Consider the following 23082-nt stretch of genomic DNA (forward strand, 5'->3'; position numbering starts at 1 on the left):
ACACCTGTGCCTTTCATGCCAGTGGCACCCCACACACATTCACATTACTGCTGTTACTGACTGACACACTTCACAATGGTAGCTATTTATTGAGTTATAACAAATACCTTTAATTTACCATCATCCCTCGTGTCATAGCCTAGGAGCCGGGTTATGACCACACCCATTCATACACTGATGCTCGGGGCTACCATGCAAGAGCCACCTGCCTGCACTGTTAACAGTCATTACATGACATGGAACACAACTAGTTTACATCACTTCAATTTCATGAAACTTTCATCACATGTTAATGTATTACACTTTACCCAAAATTCCATTGAGCTCACACCGGATTCACACATGATTTTCATTGTAAAATGATCATTAATCTGTCAGTATATTCACCAGCCATCCTGCTCATCAAGTCATGACATTGACTCTGAACAAACAATTGTCTCCTGATGTTTTGTCAACCCATGGTTTTCCTGGTGTGTTTTTACAGAACAACGTCAAACAAACAAATAGTGTTAATATTGTCATCTGTGAGGAATCATCCATCTAGAACAAGCTACACAGCGTGGCTGTGTTTTCATATTTGCAGTTAAGAGTTTGTGTGTTCTTCTCAAGCTGCAGCAATGGAGGCATCATCCAGCTGTCGACCCTGAGGCTGAGGAGAAAGGAAGAGACACCGCTGAATATCTTCACACATTCAGATAGCAATGACTGCTAACTCAAGTTTCTGTGAGAGCGCTACCTTGACAAAGATGCGTTGGGGCAGGAAGCGTCTCAGTGTGTGTGTGCTGGCGGTCAGGCAGCGGGGCAGGCTGATGTTGAGCTGTGGTAGTGTTTGGTAACCAGCCATCAGTGGGTAGTAGTTATACAGCATCTGCTGCTCTGTGCCCGGAAGGATACGCAGACGTACCTACACACACACACACACACACACACACACACACACACACACACACACACACACACACACACACACACACACACACACACACACACACACACACACACACACACACACACACACACACACACACACACACACACACACACACACACACACACACACACACACACACACACACACACACACACACACACACACTTCATCGTCTGTCTCCAATGAGAAGTGTTCATTTATACAATTTAAGTGAACGAAGGAGACTTTCTGACACATTTATAAAATAGAGCAATCTGTCCAGCACAACTTTCTACATGACATTGAACAGGTAAAGTACGCAACTAAATACGTCACAATTGTCTAAAATCTTTTAGTTTTTCTGGAGACGCTGTTTATGGACATTTATTGACACGATGAACTTTAAATTAGAAATTGATTTCGTGGTATGAGCAGTACAAACTCCACGAGCAACTAGATTCGGGAGACATTTTGAGGCAAAAGTGTGAACATGAACTTCACGCTAATCTGAACTGTCAGTTGACATTTTTTACTGTTCTCAAACAAGGTCAACTTTTCATTTTGGATTCCATCATCAGCCGTCTGTTTTCACTCACATGTCATTGGTTGAAGTGTGCTGTAACATTTCTTTTCTCTTTGGCTGATATGAATGCAATGACATGTCAACAACCTGTCTCGGTCTGATTGAAAGCTAATTCTGCTACGCTTCTGTGATTTTAGCTGTGATAACGCAGTGTATGGTGACACCGGGCGGTTTTCTGGCTTTAGACCTGCAGCTTATTTTTTTGATTTTGTTCAAATCTGTCTTCCTTTATTGTATAGTACTTTGTGTTGCATCTCTAGTATGAAAGGTGCTATGCTAATAAAGTGCATCGTAATTATAGTTTCAAAATGCCCCTAGATCTTTTGGTAACCCATGTGTTAGTCATCACATGACTAATTGACTTCCCTTGATCCATCAGGAAGGGAAACGGCATTCACACAGTGGTGTGGTTAGAGTGTCCTACTCCACACATTTGAGCAGTTCCTCATTGAAAGTCAATGCTTGGTTTTTTTTCTCACAAATTGATGACTTCATCATCAGTTTTTTCTCAGATATGTAACACTTAATAACCTTAGTATAATCTCGTCATTCCTTTGGTTGTCCTCATAATACTACCCCCCCCCCCCCCCCCCTCAGCTCAGTAAATACTTTGAAAGGTTTTTTTTTACCTACGATGGCCCGAAAGCAGTCTTACAAACTGCTGTAGATTAAACTATCCAACAGCATATAAAGAAGTTAAGAGCTAAAAGAAGTCAAATGCAAAATACACATGAATACAGAAGTAATATTCATCCAGAAACATCATATATAACAGTAAAACACTGTCGGGGAACATTTTACTGCACAAGGAGCACTTCTTACTCTGACCTGCAGCAGAGCATCACAGTGATATTAGTACTAAGTCAGTGTGAACAATAAACTGACAGGAACTAAAAGGCATCTTTGGTTCAGGTAAGTCACCACAGATGTAACCAGGAAACCTTTTCATTTCATGAAAAGCTAAAGTGTTAGTTAGACGCGGCTGACTGAAATGCAGCTACATCAGCCTTCACTTGAAAGGGAGCACCGTCGTACCTGTTTGAGTCCAGAGAACATGAAGGCATCAGACGGTTCAACGGCCATCTCCACCTCCTGCACCAGAGAGGTTCTGTTCTCTATGTGGTAGCGAACTGACAGAGACTCTCTGACTCGCCCATATGATGGTAGCTCTACACCAAAACAAAGACATGTAGAAATAAGATGCCAACTGACAAGAGGACAATTCATGACCAAACATATAGAAGATGTCTGCATAGTGTGTGCAAACTAACTCAGGAACACTTGTAAGATGAGAGATAAACAGTCAGTTCACACATGTGTAGAGTGTGATGTGTTCAGGTGACTAACCAGCGTGGATGTAAAGAGGGACAGACTCCAGGATGACATGAGGTAGAGTGACTGCCGTTTGGATGAGGGGACTGTTTGCACTGGAGGACTTTCTGCAGGACAGCGTTAAAAAAAGAGTTATAAATCTAATACAAACTACTCATAGAATTTAAAAGAATTGCCACATTTTGTGTGGATGTCCAATCAGTATTAATGTTAAATGTAGTCAATTGAAGCAAAGAATTCGAGGCACGACGCTCATCTCACCAGCCGATACTTTAAAGTTTCTGCTGAACCTGCAGGATTTCGGTGGCACCAACGACGAGCATTAAGAATGACTTTTTACACTGGTATTACTTTGACTTAAGCACTTCTTCCACCACTGTGCTGGAGTTAACATTTAATCATGAACACATTGGTTTATAGATGTGAATGCTTCTGCTGCACGGATGGTACCTGCCGACCACATCCTCTTCCACAGCTAATGCAGCCACATCTCTTCAGCGGTGTACTCTAATAAATATGGCTGAATTTCTGAGTCAGCCAAAACACTGTAAATGTAGCCTTGTATACTGATATTCGGGAGGCCTTTTCTATTTTGCAATACCATCAAAACCGATTAGCTGTCCACATAAAAGGCGCCAGATTTGCCCTTTAAGAGCTTTACAAGGCGATTCAAAGCCACTAATGGCCGCTCTCAAACTGCCAATGTACAGTGTTCATGTGTGTGTACATACCTCCGCCATGATATCAGGTACTGTCCTGTAGCTACAGTGTTATTGTTGCTGACCAGCGGTGGACACCGGAGACAGAAACACTCACTGGCACACTCGTCTGTCTGCAAAACAACTGGGGGGAGGAAAAAAAAGAAGGAGGGGGGGGGGGGGAGGGAGGGAGGGAGGGAGGGAGGGAGAGCGAGAGAGAGTCACAGGGTTTACATTTGGTTTTTTTACAGCTTTGAATGTAAACAAGTTAAGATAAGGGTGAAACCTCATCAGGTACCTTCCTGCAGCTGTGACTGCAGCTGTGGTGTGTTTGTGTTCATAGTGAGCAGCTGCAGAGAAGAGGAGGCCAGCAGAAGAGGCCAGGGAGACGATGACAGGATGTCTGTCATCAACAGGAAGGGGATGTCCACCACCACTCGGTCCAGTGGCTCAAACTAATAACACAAAGACAAAACACATAATTACTGGTTGTAGAGTCAAAAGTTGTTGCAGTAGAATATACAAATGTATGAACACCAACAGCCCTCTGCACAGCTGCTTTGTAGATAAACCAATAAAGGTAGCAGCTACAGACCTTGGTGGACACAAACTTGACAGACACCTCGAATGGGACCACTGTCTCTATGGTAACAGTCTCATCCTGAAAGACAACAAGTGAAGAGTGAACCAAATGAAAAAGCTGTGAGCATGAACAGTTGCACTCAAAGTTATGTGGAATACGTTTGAGACTGCAGTAGTCATGAAAAGTGGCATTTTGTGTTGAATTTGGAGAAACCACTTGTAGTATTAGTTGTGTTGAGCTACTTAAATTGTACTTGTTTGAGTTGTTTATTGAAAACGGCTGAAAGTTTGTCAATTTTGCCAATAAACCTTATTTTGAATGGTGGTTGAATAGCTTTGAGTGCAACATGAAACACTGTGCTAGCTGTCAGCTGTCTGCAGGTCAGATGAGCTTCTCTACCTTATGACATTTGCAGACAATCTGCCGTCCTTCCACTGTGGTGTCGATGCTGTAGGCCACATGGAACAGGAAGACCCTTGATCCAGTTGACACACACTTCACATACACGCATCTCTCCAACTGCAGGGACATCCCACACAACAATTCAATGGTCAATGGACTGGATTTGGATTTCTCTTTTCTAGTCTTTCGACCACTCAATGCTCTAACACTACATGTGTCTGTTGTGCAGAAGAAGAGTTCACAAAGATAACCAGCACCGAGGCCTTTGGGCCGCTTCTTCTTCATTGTTGTTCATTTCAGTCTGAGACTGAAATGTCTCACATTGGCCATCGGCCCCCACCTTTGCTCATTCTGTTTAAAGAAAGCTTGTTGTCTTTTTTCTTGGTTCTTCCTCACTGAACTGGACGCATTCTGTTGTGATGATTGAACCTTCTCTGTGCAGAGAATAAATACTTAAAAGACAACCTCTGGTTTTCAGTATTATGTATTTCAGCATTAAAAGTAAAATATATTTACCACCACACTGCCCATCAGGACTCCATCTAACATTTAGACTACAGTCACACATCATAGGCTACGGGAGCTATTTGGGGTTAGGTGTCTTGCCCAGAGACACATGGACATGGACTCGTGGAGCCAGGGATCAAAGCGGTCCTCTGATTGAAGGACGACGCTGCTGTCTGAGCCACACTGGCCCTGAATCACTACTTTTCACTGTGGAGAAGGTAAGGCAGGAATATACAGTGCAGAACATGTTGTGATTCCTCCTTCAGTCAAATATTGTGGTCTTATTGGGTTTCAATAGAGACATTTTTCTCCCTAAGGATCTCAGTGCATTTCAGTTAGACCGTTTATTATAGAAGCTGAGGTTGAATTCCAAAATATGCAACAACAGCCTCATTTATGCCAAAAATGGAATTAAAAGCCCCAGCATGTCCCTAGGGAGGCATACGGGTTCTTTCTGAATGTGTACCTTTGCTCCTGGTTTCAGATCTCCTAGAGGAACGTCAGGCAGCAGGGCAGGTGCAGTGTCATCACAAACCTGTGAGCCATCGAGTGTCACATGGGTGGTTTGGCCTAGATTGGCGTCCTGACCTGGACCCGACCAATCAAGACAAACACAAAACCAGAAACTAAATGACCTTCAATACGTTTGGAATGCAAGCAGCTTTCCAATTTCAAAAGCTAATTTAGCTGCAATACCCGACAGCGGAATAAATATTCACTTTTATTCTTTATAAGTTTGACATTTCAGTGTACCTGGTTTGAGGCCAGCTGTCAGTTTGACATCCTTTGCCACAACCCCCTCCTGTGATTGGACAGTGAGGTTGATGCAGTACATTTCATTGTTGAGTGCAGGAGGCTGGTGGCTCAGCTGAACAGAAATCTTTGGGACTCTGGAGATGATCCTAAACAACAAACAGCAGCGAACACACAAAGCCCTTCAAACTCCTGTTGACTTCAGTGGAGATAAGATCTGATACTGTAACTGCCAGATGATATCATAACTTTCACAGGAATACTGGGGTAGGACTGTGCCTGAACAAAGCCTTACATGGTACTGGGCTGCATGGTCATGCTGTCCCAGTCCAGCTCTTGACGTGCCTCTACACCCCGCCCCCATCGGCGTGACGACCTGCTAGCCTGCAAGGCTTCATGGGTAGAGGCCGCATCTCCACCTGCCCCTCTCCAGCTCACAAACACACACCGGCCACTGTCCAGCATCAGCTCAATACCGGTCATCTACAGGTGCATAACCACAAATATACAGTCAGGGAGGGAGAGCGAGCGAGAGAGCGAGGGAGAGCGCGAGAGAGAGAGCGCGAGAGAGAGAGCGCGAGAGAGAGAGCGCGAGAGAGAGAGCGCGAGAGCAAGAGAGAGAGAGAGCGAGCGCGCGCCAGCGAGAGCGCGCGAGCGAGAGAGAGAGCGCGCGAGCGAGAGAGAGAGCGCGAGAGAGAGAGCGAGCGCGAGCGAGAGCGAGAGAGAGATTTTTCAAAAGCACTTTATTCACATTTATCAATTTTTACAGTTAAAGCGCTAATGCATTAAAATCACTGATTGCTCCGTTTAAAAAACCCACACATAACCCATCAAGTAAACACCTGCGCAAACACCAACTTACCTTTTACAATGGAACAAACAATATTTTCAAAACACCAACATCCAGCCAGACAGCCAGACAGCCAGACAGCCAGACAGCCAGACAGCCAGACAGCCAGACAGCCAGACAGCCAGACAGCCAGACAGCCAGACAGCCAGACAGCCAGACAGCCAGACAGCCAGACAGCCAGACAGCCAGACAGCCAGACAGCCAGACAGCCAGACAGCCAGACAGCCAGACAGCCAGACAGCCAGACAGCCAGACAGCCAGACAGACAGACAGACAGACAGACAGACAGACAGACAGACAGACAGACAGACAGACAGACAGACAGACAGACAGACAGACAGACAGACAGACAGACAGACAGACAGACAGACAGACAGACAGACAGACAGACAGACAGACAGACAGACAGACAGACAGACAGACAGACAGACAGACAGACAGACAGACAGACAGACAGACAGACAGACAGACAGACAGACAGACAGACAGACAGACAGACAGACAGACAGACAGACAGACAGACAGACAGACAGACAGACAGACAGACAGACAGACAGACAGACAGACAGACAGACAGACAGACAGACAGACAGACAGACAGACAGACAGACAGACAGACAGACAGACAGACAGACAGACAGACAGACAGACAGACAGACAGACAGACAGACAGACAGACAGACAGACAGACAGACAGACAGACAGACAGACAGACAGACAGACAGACAGACAGACAGACAGACAGACAGACAGACAGACAGACAGACAGACAGACAGACAGACAGACAGACAGACAGACAGACAGACAGACAGACAGACAGACAGACAGACAGACAGACAGACAGACAGACAGACAGACAGACAGACAGACAGACAGACAGACAGACAGACAGACAGACAGACAGACAGACAGACAGACAGACAGACAGACAGACAGACAGACAGACAGACAGACAGACAGACAGACAGACAGACAGACCTCAATCTTCTTGCCAACGTCTTCGGTCTTCGCTACGAAGCTGAAGTTGTGGCATTTGGTTTTTCCTGGCAAAAGGCTCATACTGTCCTGACCTGCAGACTCCATCATACACCACTGGTTGTACTCCTGCACACACACATGCAACATGATTGTTTTAGTCAACATTTTCTATTCGTCAAAGATGGGTTAGAAAAGGGGCCTGTGACTTAGGTACACTGGCAGTGTTGTCCATACAAGGTGCTCATGTTTGCTTTCACTTAAACAGATATTGAATTTCCAGGCGTCTACAATGCGTTTTGCTGCTGCCCTAGCCACAGTGCAACATTACTTTGCTCCTGTCCTGGTACTTCTCCAAAATGGAGGTGTGCTGACTGCCATCTACTGTAGGTAAAACACTGATGATGGAGAAATACCTCTTAAAACATCCCAACTATCTCCTAAACAACTAAAAAACAGAACCTGCTGGAAAACAGAGTTGGATCTATGATTATTTCCAAGCATAACTAAAAGTTATCTTGAAGATGTTTCTTATGTCTTGTTTGTGTAGTGAAAATCCAACAAAGAAATCCAATGCCTGATGCTGGAGAACAGAAATATCTTCTGCCTTGTATTACATGTGTGTGGAGAGTACCTGGTTGCTGAGGCTGACGGCCAGCTTGTTGAAAGATACAGGATGAGGACAGTCGGCTTGGAGGAAAACCTGGAGTTGGATGAGCTGGTCTACATGGAAACTGGGAGACTGGAACCTGGCCTTACACTGAACTGGAGTCAGAGAGAGAGTTTGAAACCATATCACCATATACTCTTAGAAATACAAGACATATTAGAGTACTTCGTGCTTGCACTAGTGTTCCTCACACAACATTGCTTTCGGAGATTATCAGCCTCATGCTTGAAGCTTTGAATGCTTGAGGCCTTCTCATTTGAATTTCCCAAAAAGAAAAACAAATCCAATTGTTTAAAGCATGACAAGAGTAAGAGTATTACTCTTCATGTACACGATGAACCGGAACCGGAACTCTCTTGCGGAGAGTCAAATACAGTTTTTAAATGTGAACAGTGAATGGTTGGCTTTGAGTGACTGTGTGTTACTCACTGAATGGGACGTAGTCCTGCACTTCTATCGTGAGCTCATTGGATCCGGACACAGACATGCGGTCGCTCCACAGCGACCTGGCTGCACCGTCAGAGGACGGATCACACTCTGGCTCGGCGTCAGGGACTTCATTCTGAAAACAGAAGGACAATTCAAATATGTATGGATGAAATTAAATGTCAAATTTATTGCATTTAAATCATACCTTAACTGCAAATAGTCACATTCTGACATGGCTTAGTGACATGCTAGTTCTTTGATATTGCTTGAATCCACTGGATGGCTATTTGATTTGCTGAGTGGGCATGTTGCTGTCCTTCTACTCACCATCAGGACTTGGATGAGATTCTTCTCAATCCTCATCTTTTGTTCCTCCTTCAAGGTTGAAGCTAGAAGACAAGACGCCTAAACAATTACCTCTTCTACCATATATCTTTAGAACTGTTGGGTTCTGTGGTGAAATTGAATGCGTTATAATTATAAATCAACATAGTCAACCATCAGATGGCAGATCCGTCCCACATAAGCACTCAACCTGTGGGTTGAACCCTTTAGAATTCTGCAGGTAAGGAGCAGACAGGAACCCCAACACAGAACAGGTTCTTCTAATTACCAAATTAAAGCTTTTATGGGACCAATTACTTCCTGTGTTTTGTTGTTTACTTATTCTACTTGATTAATTGTTCTCATGTGTTTTAGTGTCAAGTCCAACAAGTAAACGTCACATATCACTCACGAGTGGTCTCATTTTTGAAAAGAATAGCGTAAGCCATTAATGATGAGTCCTTGTATCAAACAGACATTTCATTGTAATTTAAAGGCATATTGTTTGTACTATTCTCCCCAAAACAACACAACACTGGTCAAGTAAGGCCTCTGACTGTGGCTATCTCATCAACATACAACAGAAATCTATCAACTATAAGTTCAATGCACAGGGTGTATCATCGATGAAGTCAACAGTGTGACCTCCTACAGTGATTGGCTTCGAATGGCTCAGGTTACCCTTCTTGCTCACCTCTGCCCAGCAGCTCCATGCAGTATATGATGTAGTCTTTAACACTGGCCATCAGATAAGCACAGCGCAGAGCGGTGGTCAATATGGCGGTCAGGAGGCCCCACCATCGCTCTGTGCGATAGTCGCACATCACATAGTCCAACAGCCTGATGCAAACACACACACATGCAGATACTCATATGTTGCATACAAACACAGATTAAGGAAACAATCTCACTGTAACTCCAGATGTTAATAGTTCTGTTTGGTCTACTCAAGGCTGGCTCATCACCCATCAGCAGCCACACAGAGGGTATAGATCCCATCTGTGGAATATACCAACCTCAATTCAAAAAGTGTGTCTTTTTCTCTTTTATGACAAACTGTAATGACAGAGCATGGCTGGCACTTTAAGGTTACTGAAAGACTTCTTGGAGCATGTACATGAAAGTCAGAGTGGAAGTGTCCTTGACAAGTCCAGCCTGTTTGGACTTACTTAAGGGCTTTGGTGTAGTCTTTAGCATGGTAGTACTCCTCTCCCATCTGCACCACTGCAAAGGAGACAAAACAAGACAAATAGCGAGGTTAAACATGTAAGGTGAAGCATGAGCCGTGTGCATCACTAGGACAGTTTGGATGGTTTGTATTGAATTCTTTTGGACCATTATGGCTGTGTTTATGCATATGGAAGACATTTGGCTAGGATGTGAGTTTTGTTTAGTTTTTTCCAATAAGTCTATAATGAAACCAAAACACAGACACCCAGGCCCTTAAGACAGGAATGTGCCCATTGAAACCCCAAGGCCATTTCAGCATACGATCATGCATTCTATTACACTGGCTTTCAAACTACAGCGCTGGTTTCAAGATTGTAGTTTTTACTGGTTTTTCCCAGATTGAGACATTTTTGCATGTTGGTTCTTTGACGTAGCATGCATGCTATTGTCCTGGTTTCTGTTCGGGTTATTGCTGCTGTATTATGGGGCAATGCATCAAAATCAATGTTGCTTCTAATCATTGACAATCAAAATCCCCCAAGCATTGTTTTCATAATAACAACAGTGGTATTACAAACAGACATTTAAACACTAAGAATATAGAATTTACCACAGTACATCTAAAATAATGATAAAAAACAAACTATGGCTGGCGGGCAATATGACGCAAACAAAAGCTGGCTTGTGTCTTCATATGACATGAGGCCACATATGGCTCCTCTAGCAGATATCAATGTCACGTAAACCAGAAGGCAGATCCTGGTCTCAAGTTACCTGTCCAAATGCAGACCTGGCATTGCACTCATTTACATGTCTTCAAAAAGTACAAGCTGCAACTCAGGTTGGAGGCTTTAGTGACATAACTGATCTGAAGAATGCTTTGATGACCTCACCTTAATAAGTGGTCACATAACCAACAGTTTGCATGTCCTACGTGGTACACCAAAGCCTCAATAAGTCTACCTGATGAGTGCAGGTGTTTACGTCGACATGTACAAGGCTGGGAAAAGAGAATGCATCAATAATCAAACTCACTATAAAATACAAACAGCATTTACAAGAAGAACAATATGTAGTGTCTTCAATAGTAATGAAATCTAACACTCCTCATTTTGTTGCAGCATCCTTTGGAGGCCATGAAAGGACTGTGGACATTCAAAGAGCTCACTGATACTCACTGAGGTGACTCTTCATTCGAGGGCATTTGTACTTCTTAAACTGGGCGACAGCGTTACTGAGAAGTGCTATTATCAGCTCCTGTTGGGGCAGAGACAGTGAGAGGAAACAGTTTGAATATGGGACTGTGATGACAGCAGGAGGTGCATCGTTCTGAAGACTGGAGCATTTTGTGTTGAAGGTACTGAAAACAACTCAAAATGGAAAACATTGCTCCTGTGATACTTTCCTAGCATTAAAGCGCGCCACAAAACTGACCATCTCTCCTCTGCTGTTGACTCAGTATGGAAACACACACCCACACAACTACAACACCAGTTCAAGCTTGGGCTCAAGAATCATCTACGAGATGGAATTTAAAGCCACTTTGTTTAGACTTTGAAATATTATTATTTCGAGTTTGGCACCTTCCAGTGGTGGCATCAAAAAAAGACACTGTGGGAAATGGCAACGCAAACCATTACACAGAAATTGCACACATTTTCACAGGAATTTACTTATTTTCTACAAACAAAACTCATTCGAATAATTTAAAAATAATGCTATAATCAGACATCAATGAAAGAACTGGTGTATTTGAGATGCATGCCTGAAAGCAAAGGGACAATGAAACCATGAGTTACAATTTGACCACAGCTGTGAATTCTTACAGGATGGGGTACATCTCTCTCTTGGATCTGCAGGGCCAGAATCCCCGTCTTCTCCTTCTCTGCATCTGGGGGTTCGATACCTGCAAATAGAACAGCACAGAAACCACGTTTTACCCAAACATGTCGAACACCGTCAGAGACACTTGGCTGGATGTCATGATGCAATGCTAGAAATGTGTCATCCAACACTTTGACATGAGACAAACTGTGTGTGAGAACATACTCTGGTGTCCTTGTCTCCATGGTCTCTGGCCATAGAAGTCCAGTCCCCCAGTGTGGGTGTCCCCTGGTTCGGAGGGATGAGTTGCTCCAGCCTAGAACAACCAACCAATCAAATTAAACCATTAACTGGTGTTTTATGGGAAAGATGGTACATACAAGCTTCTTCATAGAAACTAGTATTCATTCGGTTTAACGCGGTGAATATTACTGGCTTTTTTGCAACTTGATTTATGAAGATTCTATTAACATTTGATCTTAAGACTCAGCACTTACTGTTACTACAACAGAAACGTGTGCTTTTTTTATTCTTTACACAACTATCACTCTTTATGCAAATGACCTAGTGCAGCATTATGAATGTCTTCCAGGAGAGACTGCACTGTAACTTTATCGTGTCTCCCCCTCTCTATGACGGCTGGCTGATTGCATCAGGTATAAACCTTTGACTTCCGACATCGTCCTTCGAGAGGTAGTAACAGTAGCTGTGGCTTCATCACCTGACAAAGCTGCTGTGCCTGTTGTTTCCTGTCCTGGCTGTAACAGGCAGCTTGTTGGTAGTAGAAACCAGGGTTCTGGGTCTGGATGGCTGTCAGACCCAACTTTATGGCTTCATCAAACAGCTCACCAAACGACTGGAACCTGTGAGGAAGCAAAGGACATTCTACAGCAGAGGTGCACGTCTGTCTCCATCAGGCATAAAGATCAGTCCCCAGCACAACATGACGAAGAACTACGGCGCTCTCATGGGGGCATGGGGGAGAAGGAAAACCGATGGAGGAAAAAATTGAAATACTTTTGCATTCTCGTGAAAAGGTTTTTTATTTAGAGTCCCTATGACAGCTACAGTAGCTTGGAAAACAGCAATATGGGCACCGAATGTGATTAACTTTGTGTTTATCAGACCACAAATGCACAAATTGACAGTTTAAGAAGTGAGACACTGATGGCACAGTGCGTGTGTTACATCTTTTTTTCAACCAAGCGCTCTGCGCTGGTTACGGGGTACTTGGCTGAAAAAATATTCCACATACACTGAAAAAAGGTTGAGAACCACTGCTGTAGGTAATACACTGACCTTTCTAAGTACCTCATACAACCCCAACACATAAACGCTGACTGTTCGACTCATTAGTTGAAAAGCCCCCGAGTTGAATCCCATTTCTCAGGATCTCATCTTTGTTATCTTCTGGCTGACAAGCACGGCCCTAACTCTTTCTGCGATATCTGGTCACAGGCGTGTGATGAGAGGATCATTTTCCGCCACAAATGAGACAAGAACTAGCTCGGTACACACTGCGGTGCCTCCGCCTCACTCCCCATCCCTAGAACACTACACCAACCTAGCAACTGGAACTCAGCCAGTGTAAACCCCAGCAAGTATTCTCAAAGCACTTTCTTCAGTCATGCAGCCAAGTAAATAAAAACCTTCAATTGAAGTTTGAAGAACTTCAACATGTTAAACACAGGGTGTGATGAAGAGTGTGTATCTTACTGTTTAGACATCCATGCAGCGTGCTCAAAGGTCAGTTCAGCACTGCCGATCTTCTTCTTACACAGGTCAATGTGCCTCCTAAACTGGGCAATCGCATCTAGAGGAGTGTTGTGCTGGAAACACAGACGACATATCTAAAGAGGAAAGAGAAAGAGACGAGAGACATCAAGGAATTTAGAGAGAGGAAAAAGGAATGACAGCGTTTTCTTACAGGTCCAAGGTTTACATTTAAACTGATATTGATTCTTTAGGTGGCTAATATACATTTTGCTGCTGCCCTGGCCATAGCAGTACATTGCTTTTCTCCCATGCTGGTACTCCTGTCTGTTTCTCTAAACTCGGGGCATGCCAATCATCATATATGTGGGTCAGTGGTTCTCAAATGGGGGTACGCGTACATACGTTCGATTTAAAAAATATATATATAAAACTAGCATCCATTCAAAAATCCTTGAAAAAGAGTTATTTAACAAGTATTCAATAAGATAAAAAAGTGTAAGTTCCGAAACTGAACTTTATATTCAGTAGGCTATTCAATTTCATTATCCCAAAAACCCAGAGTCTCCCCCATACCAGGATGGTTTGACCCAACCTGGCACACGCCACCTGTCATCACCTGTCAGTCACTGCCGCCATGAAAAGTCAAACAATGGAGTCGTGGTTGAAGCGAAGCAGCAATGCTGCTGAAAACACGGAGGGACAAGTGACAAAGAAGGCAAAACCAGAGCCGGCACTATTCCGTCAGTGTTCAGAAGGATATGTTTTCATGGGATTTACATCCACGAGTTGCAACCCACCCAAGGCTGTGTGTTCTTTCTGTGGGGAGAGATTAGCCAACAGTAGCATGAAGCCAGCACATCTTCAGCGGCATCTCAAGACCAAACATGCTCACCAGAGCCAGACCTGCTCCTTCCAGCCGCTCACCAGAGCCAGAGACCTGCTCTCTTTTTCACTCCAGCTGGATGAATCCACAGATGTCAGTGGAAATGCACAACTTGTTGCTTTTGTGAGAGACATCGATACAGACGACATTTATGAGCACTTACTATTCTGCAAAACTTTGGAGGGAAAACAACAGGAGGACATTTTGATGTCAACACCTTCTTCTGTGAAAACGGCATGAGCTGGAAATCCTGCAGCAGCATCTGCACGGACACAGCAGCATCGATGACGGGCAGCGAGAAGACTCATAGCGCGCAATAAAAAAAGAAAACCCCGACGTGAAGTGGACTCACTGCGTCATACACAGGGAAGCATTGGCGTCCAAGAAAATGAGTCCTGTGCTACATGACGTTTTGAACGACAGCATCAAAGTGATCAACTTCACAAAGTCAAGGCCACGTAATGCACGCCTGTTTCGCCACCTCTGTGAAAACATGGGAGCTGAACACACACAGAAGGAGAACACTCAACCGGCTGTTGGAATTACGATCTGAAGTACACACTTTTCTGATGGAGCACAGACCTCCCCATGCCACCTTGTTCCAGGACACAGACTGGCTTGCAAAGCTGTGCTATCTGGCAGATATATTCAGCAAACTGAAGGAACTGACTATGTCTCTGCAGGGCAAGGACACCAGCATTTTACACCTGTATGCCCAGGTGGGTGGCTTCCTGAAGAAAGCAGCGCTGTGGAGAAGGGCCTGTGCACAGGGGGATCTCACCTGCTTTCCTCAGGTGGATGATTGTCTCTCTAGTGAGGCTGTGGACAGAGCTCCACTCGGTCATAGTGGGACATTTGACCAACTTGATTGAAGATTTTCATTCCTACTTTCCTGACATGGAGGAGAACTCTGCACAGCTGGATTGGGTGGGAACCCCATTCCTCTTCTCCGAAGCCAGCGGAAGCAAGCTACCGGTCACTTATCAGGAAAAACTCATGGAAGTGTCATCTGACCGTGGCCTCTGGATGAAGTTTGCAACATCCACACTCGCACAGCTGTGTGTGTGTGAAGCAGGAGCACCCTGACCTGGGACAGAAAGCTTCGGAGCAGCTACTACCCTTTGCCTCCACATATTTATGTGAGGCCTCCTCCTCTGCAATGACTGTGATCAACACAAAGCAAACAAACAGACTGTGCCTGGAGAAGAGCTTGATCACAGCAGTTGCCTCCCTGCCACCAAGACTGACAAAGATCCTCAGTGAAGCACAAGTGTCTCACTAAACTGTAAAAGCAAAAGCACTCAGTTCAATGCAACAATGCAACCTTCAGTGTTGACAGTTTAAGAAGTGAGACACTGATGGCACAGTGCGTGTGTTACATCTTTTTTTCAACCAAGCGCTCTGCGCTGGTTACGGGGTACTTGGCTGAAAAAATATTCCACATACACTGAAAAAAGGTTGAGAACCACTGCTGTAGGTAATACACTGACCTTTCTAAGTACCTCATACAACCCCAACACATAAACGCTGACTGTTCGATTCATTAGTTGAAAAGCCCCCGAGTTGAATCCCATTTCTCAGGATCTCATCTTTGTTATCTTCTGGCTGACAAGCACGGCCCTAACTCTTTCTGCGATATCTGGTCACAGGCGTGTGATGAGGATCATTTTCCGACAGATGGAAATGTACCTTATAGTTGATGAATCCTGCCATAGTTTTGATCTCCAACATGTTGGTCTCGTGGGCCCTGAGCTCATGAACAAGACTGTATGCAGTTCTGTAGTACCTACAAAGACAAAATAAGAGATACGGCTGGAATACAACATATAGGTCTACCTGTGTCTATACTACCAGCAACCTCAACAATTGAATGCTTCCGAATCTTTTTTTTTGTTCAAGTTGAGAAACAAGAAGAAAATTAAATTTGTGATGCAGGAAAAAACGACATCAGGAGATTCATTGTCATGGCACAGATTCAGGTAGGTGTCCTTTGGTCTTTCAGAAACTCTGAACAGTAGTTTGTCGCCTATAATTATGACAATAGTTAATAAGCAATACCAGCATCCCTTTTATCAGACATTTGTGAATACGACACATTTTTCAGGAGCTCTTACGCTATTCGTTTACTTCAATCTGCTGATGGAAAAACACTACTGCTAAAAATATGTCTCATTAAGTCCTGCAAGGAGCTGACAACAACGAAGAGAGTATCATCGCACCCATTACGAGTCTGTAGGCTCAGACTTACTTGAGAGCATTCTGGGTGTCCTGTTTCAGCTCACTGGAGAAGGCAATTTTAAACTGGTGTCTGACAAACAGCAGCTAGGAACATCAGAGAGATGAAGAAGAGAAGAGGAAGAAGACAGCGTAAGGACAAGGCATTTTAAAGTGTGTGAGTGTGTGTGTATGCGTGCACGCCTTCCTACCTGATGTGTTGTCTTGTTGAGGAACTCTTTATGTGATTTGACTCGACGGATCTCAGTGTAGTAGTAAGTCTGAGCATGTTCGTAGAAAGCATTCTCCAACCTACAGAATCACAAACTCTGTTTAATAAACACACAATGTTTGGAAGAGATTTCAAGGTATTTATTTGCTGCATGTTTGACATGCATTGGTTTCATTTTAGAGAGAAGACTGCACCACGTAGAAAGAGCTGTCAATGTCACAAAATAATAATCCATTTCCACTACGTGGCAAGTGTATTCAAAACTGCATATCAATTAATATCAGACTAAAGACCTCATCTAATAAAAACATCAACTTTAATTGGAGAGCCAAATGTCAATGTCAAATATCTATCTACATCGATATGTATTAAAAATGTTGATATGGCATTAGTGACATATATAACTACCTTATAATGTAGCCCACTAAGTGGTCGGTGTGTGGCAGTACGAAGAGACTCTTGCCAGACAGATCACAGGCATTACAAAGAGTTGCTGCTCTCTCTGATGCTACCAGGTCCTCTCCTGAAAATAGAAAGAAGAAAAGAAGTGATGTTTTGGGAGGAACACCAAAGTGGAAACAGATATCATTTGGCTTAGGTTTGGATTAACGCTTTAAAGTTGCTGCCTAATGTGAATACTTATGTGGATGAGATATGACACATTTGCAAAACTTAAATATGATTGAGTAGAGAACTTTACCTGGTGGTAGAGGAGTTTTCTTCTGGATTAGAACCACAGCTACCTTGGTGTTCCTGCCCTGAAGACTGGTCCTAACAAACACAACACATATGACTGCAGACAAAAGTCTGGAGTTGGTGGTGCATGCAGATGCCGCATGAACTTCTCTCTATATTTTTGATTCAGTTTGTTGCCTTTTCACTTCTGTGACGAAAGCACGTATGGATGAGGCTATGACATGACATTAGTCATTTAGCAGACGCTTTTTCCAAAGCGACTTACAATTCAGATTCTATCACACCGTAGGCACAGCTACGGGAGCAGTTTGGGGTTAAGTGTCTTGCTCAAGGACACATCGACATGAGACTAGCGGAGCCGGGGTTCGAACCGCCGATCCTCTGACTGAAGGACAGCCCTGCTCTCCACTTAGCCACAGTCACCCTATGACAGACATACACTCATCCTCATAAGAAAAGGAAGCGAGTGTACTGGATTAAGTGCAGCAGACATTGCGACTATCACCGCCTGACCAGCTGGACCAAACGCCATAAAGATGTTTTGTGTTTCTCGAACAGCATAAAGATGTTTTGTGTTTCTTGCGTAGCATAAAGATGTTTTGTGTTTCTTGCGTAGCATAAAGATGTTTTGTGTTTCTCGAGCAGCATAAAGATGTTTTGTGTTTCTTGCGTAGCATAAAGATGTTTTGTGTTTCTTGCGTAGCATAAAGATGTTTTGTGTTTCTTGCGTAGCATAAAGATGTTTTGTGTTTCTTGCCTAGCATGAAGATGTTTTGTGTTTCTTGCGTAGCATAAAGATGTTTTGTGTTTCTTGCCTAGCATGAAGATGTTTTGTGTTTCTTGCGTAGCATAAAGATGTTTTGTGTTTCTTGCCTAGCATAAAGATGTTTTGTGTTTCTTGCGTAGCATAAAGATGTTTTGTGTTTCTTGCCTAGCATGAAGATGTTTTGTGTTTCTCGAGCAGCATAAAGATGTTTTGTGTTTCTTGCCTAGCATGAAGATGTTTTGTGTTTCTTGCGTAGCATAAAGATGTTTTGTGTTTCTCGAGCAGCATAAAGATGTTTTGTGTTTCTTGCGTAGCATAAAGATGTTTTGTGTTTCTTGCGTAGCATAAAGATGTTTTGTGTTTCTCGAGCAGCATAAAGATGTTTTGTGTTTCTTGCGTAGCATAAAGATGTTTTGTGTTTCTCGAGCAGCATAAAGATGTTTTGTGTTTCTCGAGCAGCATAAAGATGTTTTGTGTTTCTCGAGCAGCATAAAGATGTTTTGTGTTTCTCGAGCAGCATAAAGATGTTTTGTGTTTCTCGAGCAGCATAAAGATGTTTTGTGTTTCTTGCGTAGCATAAAGATGTTTTGTGTTTCTCGCGTAGCATAAAGATGTTTTGTGTTTCTTGCCTAGCATAAAGATGTTTTGTGTTTCTTGCGTAGCATAAAGATGTTTTGTGTTTCTCGAGCAGCATAAAGTTGTTTTGTGTTTCTTGCGTAGCATAAAGATGTTTTGTGTTTCTCGAGCAGCATAAAGATGTTTTGTGTTTCTTGCGTAGCATAAAGATGTTTTGTGTTTCTCGAGCAGCATAAAGATGTTTTGTGTTTCTTGCGTAGCATAAAGATGTTTCGTGTTTCTTGCGTAGCATAAAGATGTTTTGTGTTTCTTGCGTAGCATAAAGATGTTTTGTGTTTCTCGAGCAGCATAAAGATGTTTTGTGTTTCTCGAGCAGCATAAAGATGTTTTGTGTTTCTTGCGTAGCATAAAGGGATGTCAAGAGCTGATCTGCTGGATAGTTTTAGCTCTGTGAAGCCCGGTCCATTCCAAATGCTTTTCTTGATTTTTCCAGGTATGACAGCTGTCAAAAATGCTTTCACTACAAAAGTCACTGAATACTGAAACAAGTTTTGGAAAGATTGAATAAGAAACAATTTTAACATGACGATTAGCATGATCTATCATTTATTTAGTTATGTTATAATTTTTTGTAAATGGAAATGGAGGTTGATCTGAAAAACAAATGCCGAAAATCCATGACAAGTGTTATCTGATGGAAAAAAAACCCCATCAGAACAACCGCCTACATACAGAGTACATAAAACTGTTCAAATGGACCAAATCAAGGCTGATCAAACAGAAACCAGAAGCATCTACCTGCTCTCTCGCTGCTAGTCACCCAATAAAACCATTTCTGAAGGCAAATAACATGTACTCCTACCTGACAATCTCCACTTTAGTTGCACATTCAGATTGTTTCTCTTTCCACTGCGGGTCATCCCAGTCCAGTTCGTGGAATAGAACAACCAGAGCTGGTACCAGGTTCAGATGTTTATTCATCCAACCTGTTTTCAGGATGCCTTTAGGGATGTACCACTCATAGGACGTTCGCTAGACAGGCAAACAGAGACGATAAACTGTTAAGAAAAAAAAGGTATACATACTTGACTGCAACACTGATCTCAGTGAAGACTTCACAACTCCTTTTGTGATTTGATGTTTTTCCACATCTTAGCACCGGCACAGTAATTTGTGAGTGAGCATCATGAAAACTGAAACTGTGTTCCAATTCCTTGTCATACGTTTGGCTTTTTGGGATATCATACTGTCTAGATTGTTGATGGACTTTGAGATCTCTCATCCATTGCTCACCTTTGTGCGACATTTGGGGTATTCATGGTCTCCTGGAAGGACTTTGAAAGAGATAGGAACTCTGTCAGCTCGCCGGTTGGCACAGAAGGCATCCCAAATGGCCCGGTGCACGGCATTGTACACCACATCCAGACCAGTTAGAGCAACAAAGGCCATGGGCCGACAACATAGCTCTGGAGGAAGCTCCCACTGGGAACCTGCCATCATGTTGGTTTAACAAAGGATAGACCTGCACAGGACAGAGCAACAGAAACATCTTCAAGGGAAACACATTTTCTTGGATTCTTACACTGTACCAAATACCCTAGTACAGCTACGGCTATAATGTATCTTAAATTAGCAATAATGCTGAGAGATTTTCTACCAAAATTCTATTGATTTTCTGTTTCTACATTTGGTAATGTAACATGTGGTAACTATGGAGTGGTCTCACCGACATCACGATCTCCTTAGTTACGAGGTCGGTCGGCCATGTTGGAGTACATACAGAACCTACATGGCGGCGAGTAAACAAGGAAGTGCGGCGAAAATACCATACTTTGAATCACTGGATAGTGCATCAAAGGTTCGCTACCTGGCCAAATTGAAGGTTATTGGTAACTTGGATCCCTATACGATGAGTGCAGATGGTTTCAGTGCCGATCCTACTTATCTTCCATCGGTAAACTACGCCAACATCTACACGTATCTCGTGAACACCCCCAGTCCTTACACAAAAGACGAGTTGGAGTGCTACAAAGGGCTCGACGCTTATAATCAGTTTGTCAGTGGATGGGTCCGAGACGTCAAAGCAACGGTCGTCGAGAATTCTCATCTCGTCATTGGAAGGGTAAATATATCCAGATCTGGTCAGATATTTAGCAATATTAAATGTTTACTCAGTGCAAACAGACACGTGTGTTTGTTTACATTGTACATGCACGTCGTTGTGTGCGTGTGTGTAGGAATTAACTTTAAACTAACCCCTAACTTCATCCATCGGTGTGTGTATATATATATATGATCTGACATTAAACTCATATCAAGCAATGCTGAGGCTGCATCTCTGTGTTTCGCCTGTTGTACACGCTCGACACGTCTCTGGTACCGACTGCTGTCACGGGCCGATGAAGCTTCAGTAACCTTCTCATGTCCAAGTTTAATTTATATTTCCTTTATTAAATACTGTTCACAAACGAATTAGTAAATAAAATCACTGACCACTTATAAAGTGATCCGCACATACTCTAGTGTACGCCAAATTCCATTCCTTTATATCTCGAGAGATGCGTGACAGCCATTTCTCGCGACGTCGCTTGGATAGCTCCTTCGTGTCATTTCCTTGATGTGTAATGACCGCTGGCAAACCAAAGAATGATTTCTTGTCTCTATCAGCTCTGCTGCCACAACCAAAGACAGCACAAAAGTTCACCACCGATAGGTTATGCGACTCAGCCGTGCATGCCAGTGGCTTTGTGTGTACTCCAACATGGCCGACAGCTAAACTGTGACGTCACACGAGACCACTCCATACAAGGTGGTTTTCAAAAAATTGTGTTTGACTAATTTACATGTCTTGACATAAAATGTATTTTGTTCATGTATCATTACGGAAGTTCAACACATAAGCCTCGTCGAACAACCAAGCATTAACAGATGTATCAATATCAACCTGCAGGTCACAAGACTTGAAGCTTAGCCGTAGCTAACGCAGAGTTAGAGTGAAGCTAAGTCACGATAGGTGCCAACAGTGACAGTTCAGTTGTTTAACGTTACTTCGTGATGACTGAAGCGCGACTGTTTCTTGGGGAGAATAACTAAGTTAGTATATCTAATACACATGCAAATTTACTGTAACGTCAATTCAAGAAGCGGGTGACAAAATGATTTGCTGTCAAAATAAATACAAAACCGTTCAGATAAAACAAAGCGGAAGTGACATGATCTAACGTTAACTCTGCTACAGCGACTGGCACTGATTAAATAGATGACGTTACATTAAACAACATACCTCAGTTGCATTACTTCATGTGAATTGGTAACGTTGTTAGGTACTGCTAGCTTGGATGAATTCGCTAAACTAGCTGCACTTCATAGGCTGGGGACTGTCTATCGAGGCTAGCGTTAGCTTAACATGTAACGCTAGCTAGTGTTGGCGAGGTTGCCAATCCAACGCCCAAAAAACGTAAATGCACTTTTAGGTTTGGGCTGCCTGGCCACGTTTTACCAAAGTCCCAGCGCTTATTACCGTCCGACAGCTAGTCGCCGATGTGTCAAAGTCGACGGAACGATAAATTGCTAATTTAGCAGCTGTTGCTGAAGCAACAACAAACTAGCTAGTTAGCTAACGCTACCAGTTGCGGAACTTGAAACACATCCGGTTCGATTTTTCAAAATGAAATACTAACGTTATCTCAAAACTATTTGCAAATGAGTACATACATTTTTAATAAAACAATAAAGGCATATGATGAAAAAATAATCCCGATGATGATAAAAATTGTAACACTGATAGAATTCCAACCCGATATGACGATTTGTTGGTTCAAATTACCCCTCTGAAATAATTGTTGCCCTTCAATAACTGACCCCATTAAATTATACTAATGCTAACACTAATAATCGATATAATGTAAGGATTAAGGATAGCATACCCCTAGTTCGTTCATTTTTTCTTTGTGTTTTTCAAAGTTTTACATTTTCACATGTTTATATA

At 43.1% G+C, this 23082-nt stretch overlaps 1 protein-coding gene across 2 annotated transcripts; it reads right to left on the bottom strand.

The window, feature by feature from the left end:
* Positions 1-84: 84 nt before the first annotated feature.
* Positions 85-22716, bottom strand: trappc11 (trafficking protein particle complex subunit 11). 2 transcript variants are annotated; one of them, XM_079268865.1, is made up of 30 exons: positions 22615-22716; positions 20388-20616; positions 19957-20126; positions 17757-17827; positions 17465-17579; positions 17037-17136; positions 16859-16932; positions 16300-16396; positions 13728-13861; positions 12733-12874; positions 12237-12327; positions 12014-12093; positions 11366-11444; positions 10187-10241; positions 9712-9857; positions 9021-9082; positions 8694-8826; positions 8229-8359; positions 7598-7723; positions 6064-6251; positions 5769-5917; positions 5482-5603; positions 4506-4625; positions 4119-4184; positions 3822-3978; positions 3557-3668; positions 2841-2932; positions 2529-2662; positions 737-904; positions 85-649 (listed from the first exon to the last, which is right to left on the bottom strand). In XM_079268865.1, exons 2-30 carry the CDS (start codon positions 20592-20594, stop codon positions 605-607), a joined length of 3366 nt encoding a protein of 1121 aa, XP_079124991.1. In that variant the 5' UTR covers positions 20595-20616; positions 22615-22716; the 3' UTR covers positions 85-604. The 2 variants fall into 2 exon arrangements, with proteins under 2 accessions (XP_079124991.1, XP_079124990.1); XM_079268864.1 differs by having other exon boundaries at positions 22378-22710.
* Between the last annotated feature and the right edge of the window lie 366 nt (positions 22717-23082).

Source organism: Melanostigma gelatinosum (genome assembly GCF_949748355.1).
Source record: "Melanostigma gelatinosum genome assembly, chromosome: 5".
Taxonomy (NCBI): domain Eukaryota; kingdom Metazoa; phylum Chordata; class Actinopteri; order Perciformes; family Zoarcidae; genus Melanostigma; species Melanostigma gelatinosum.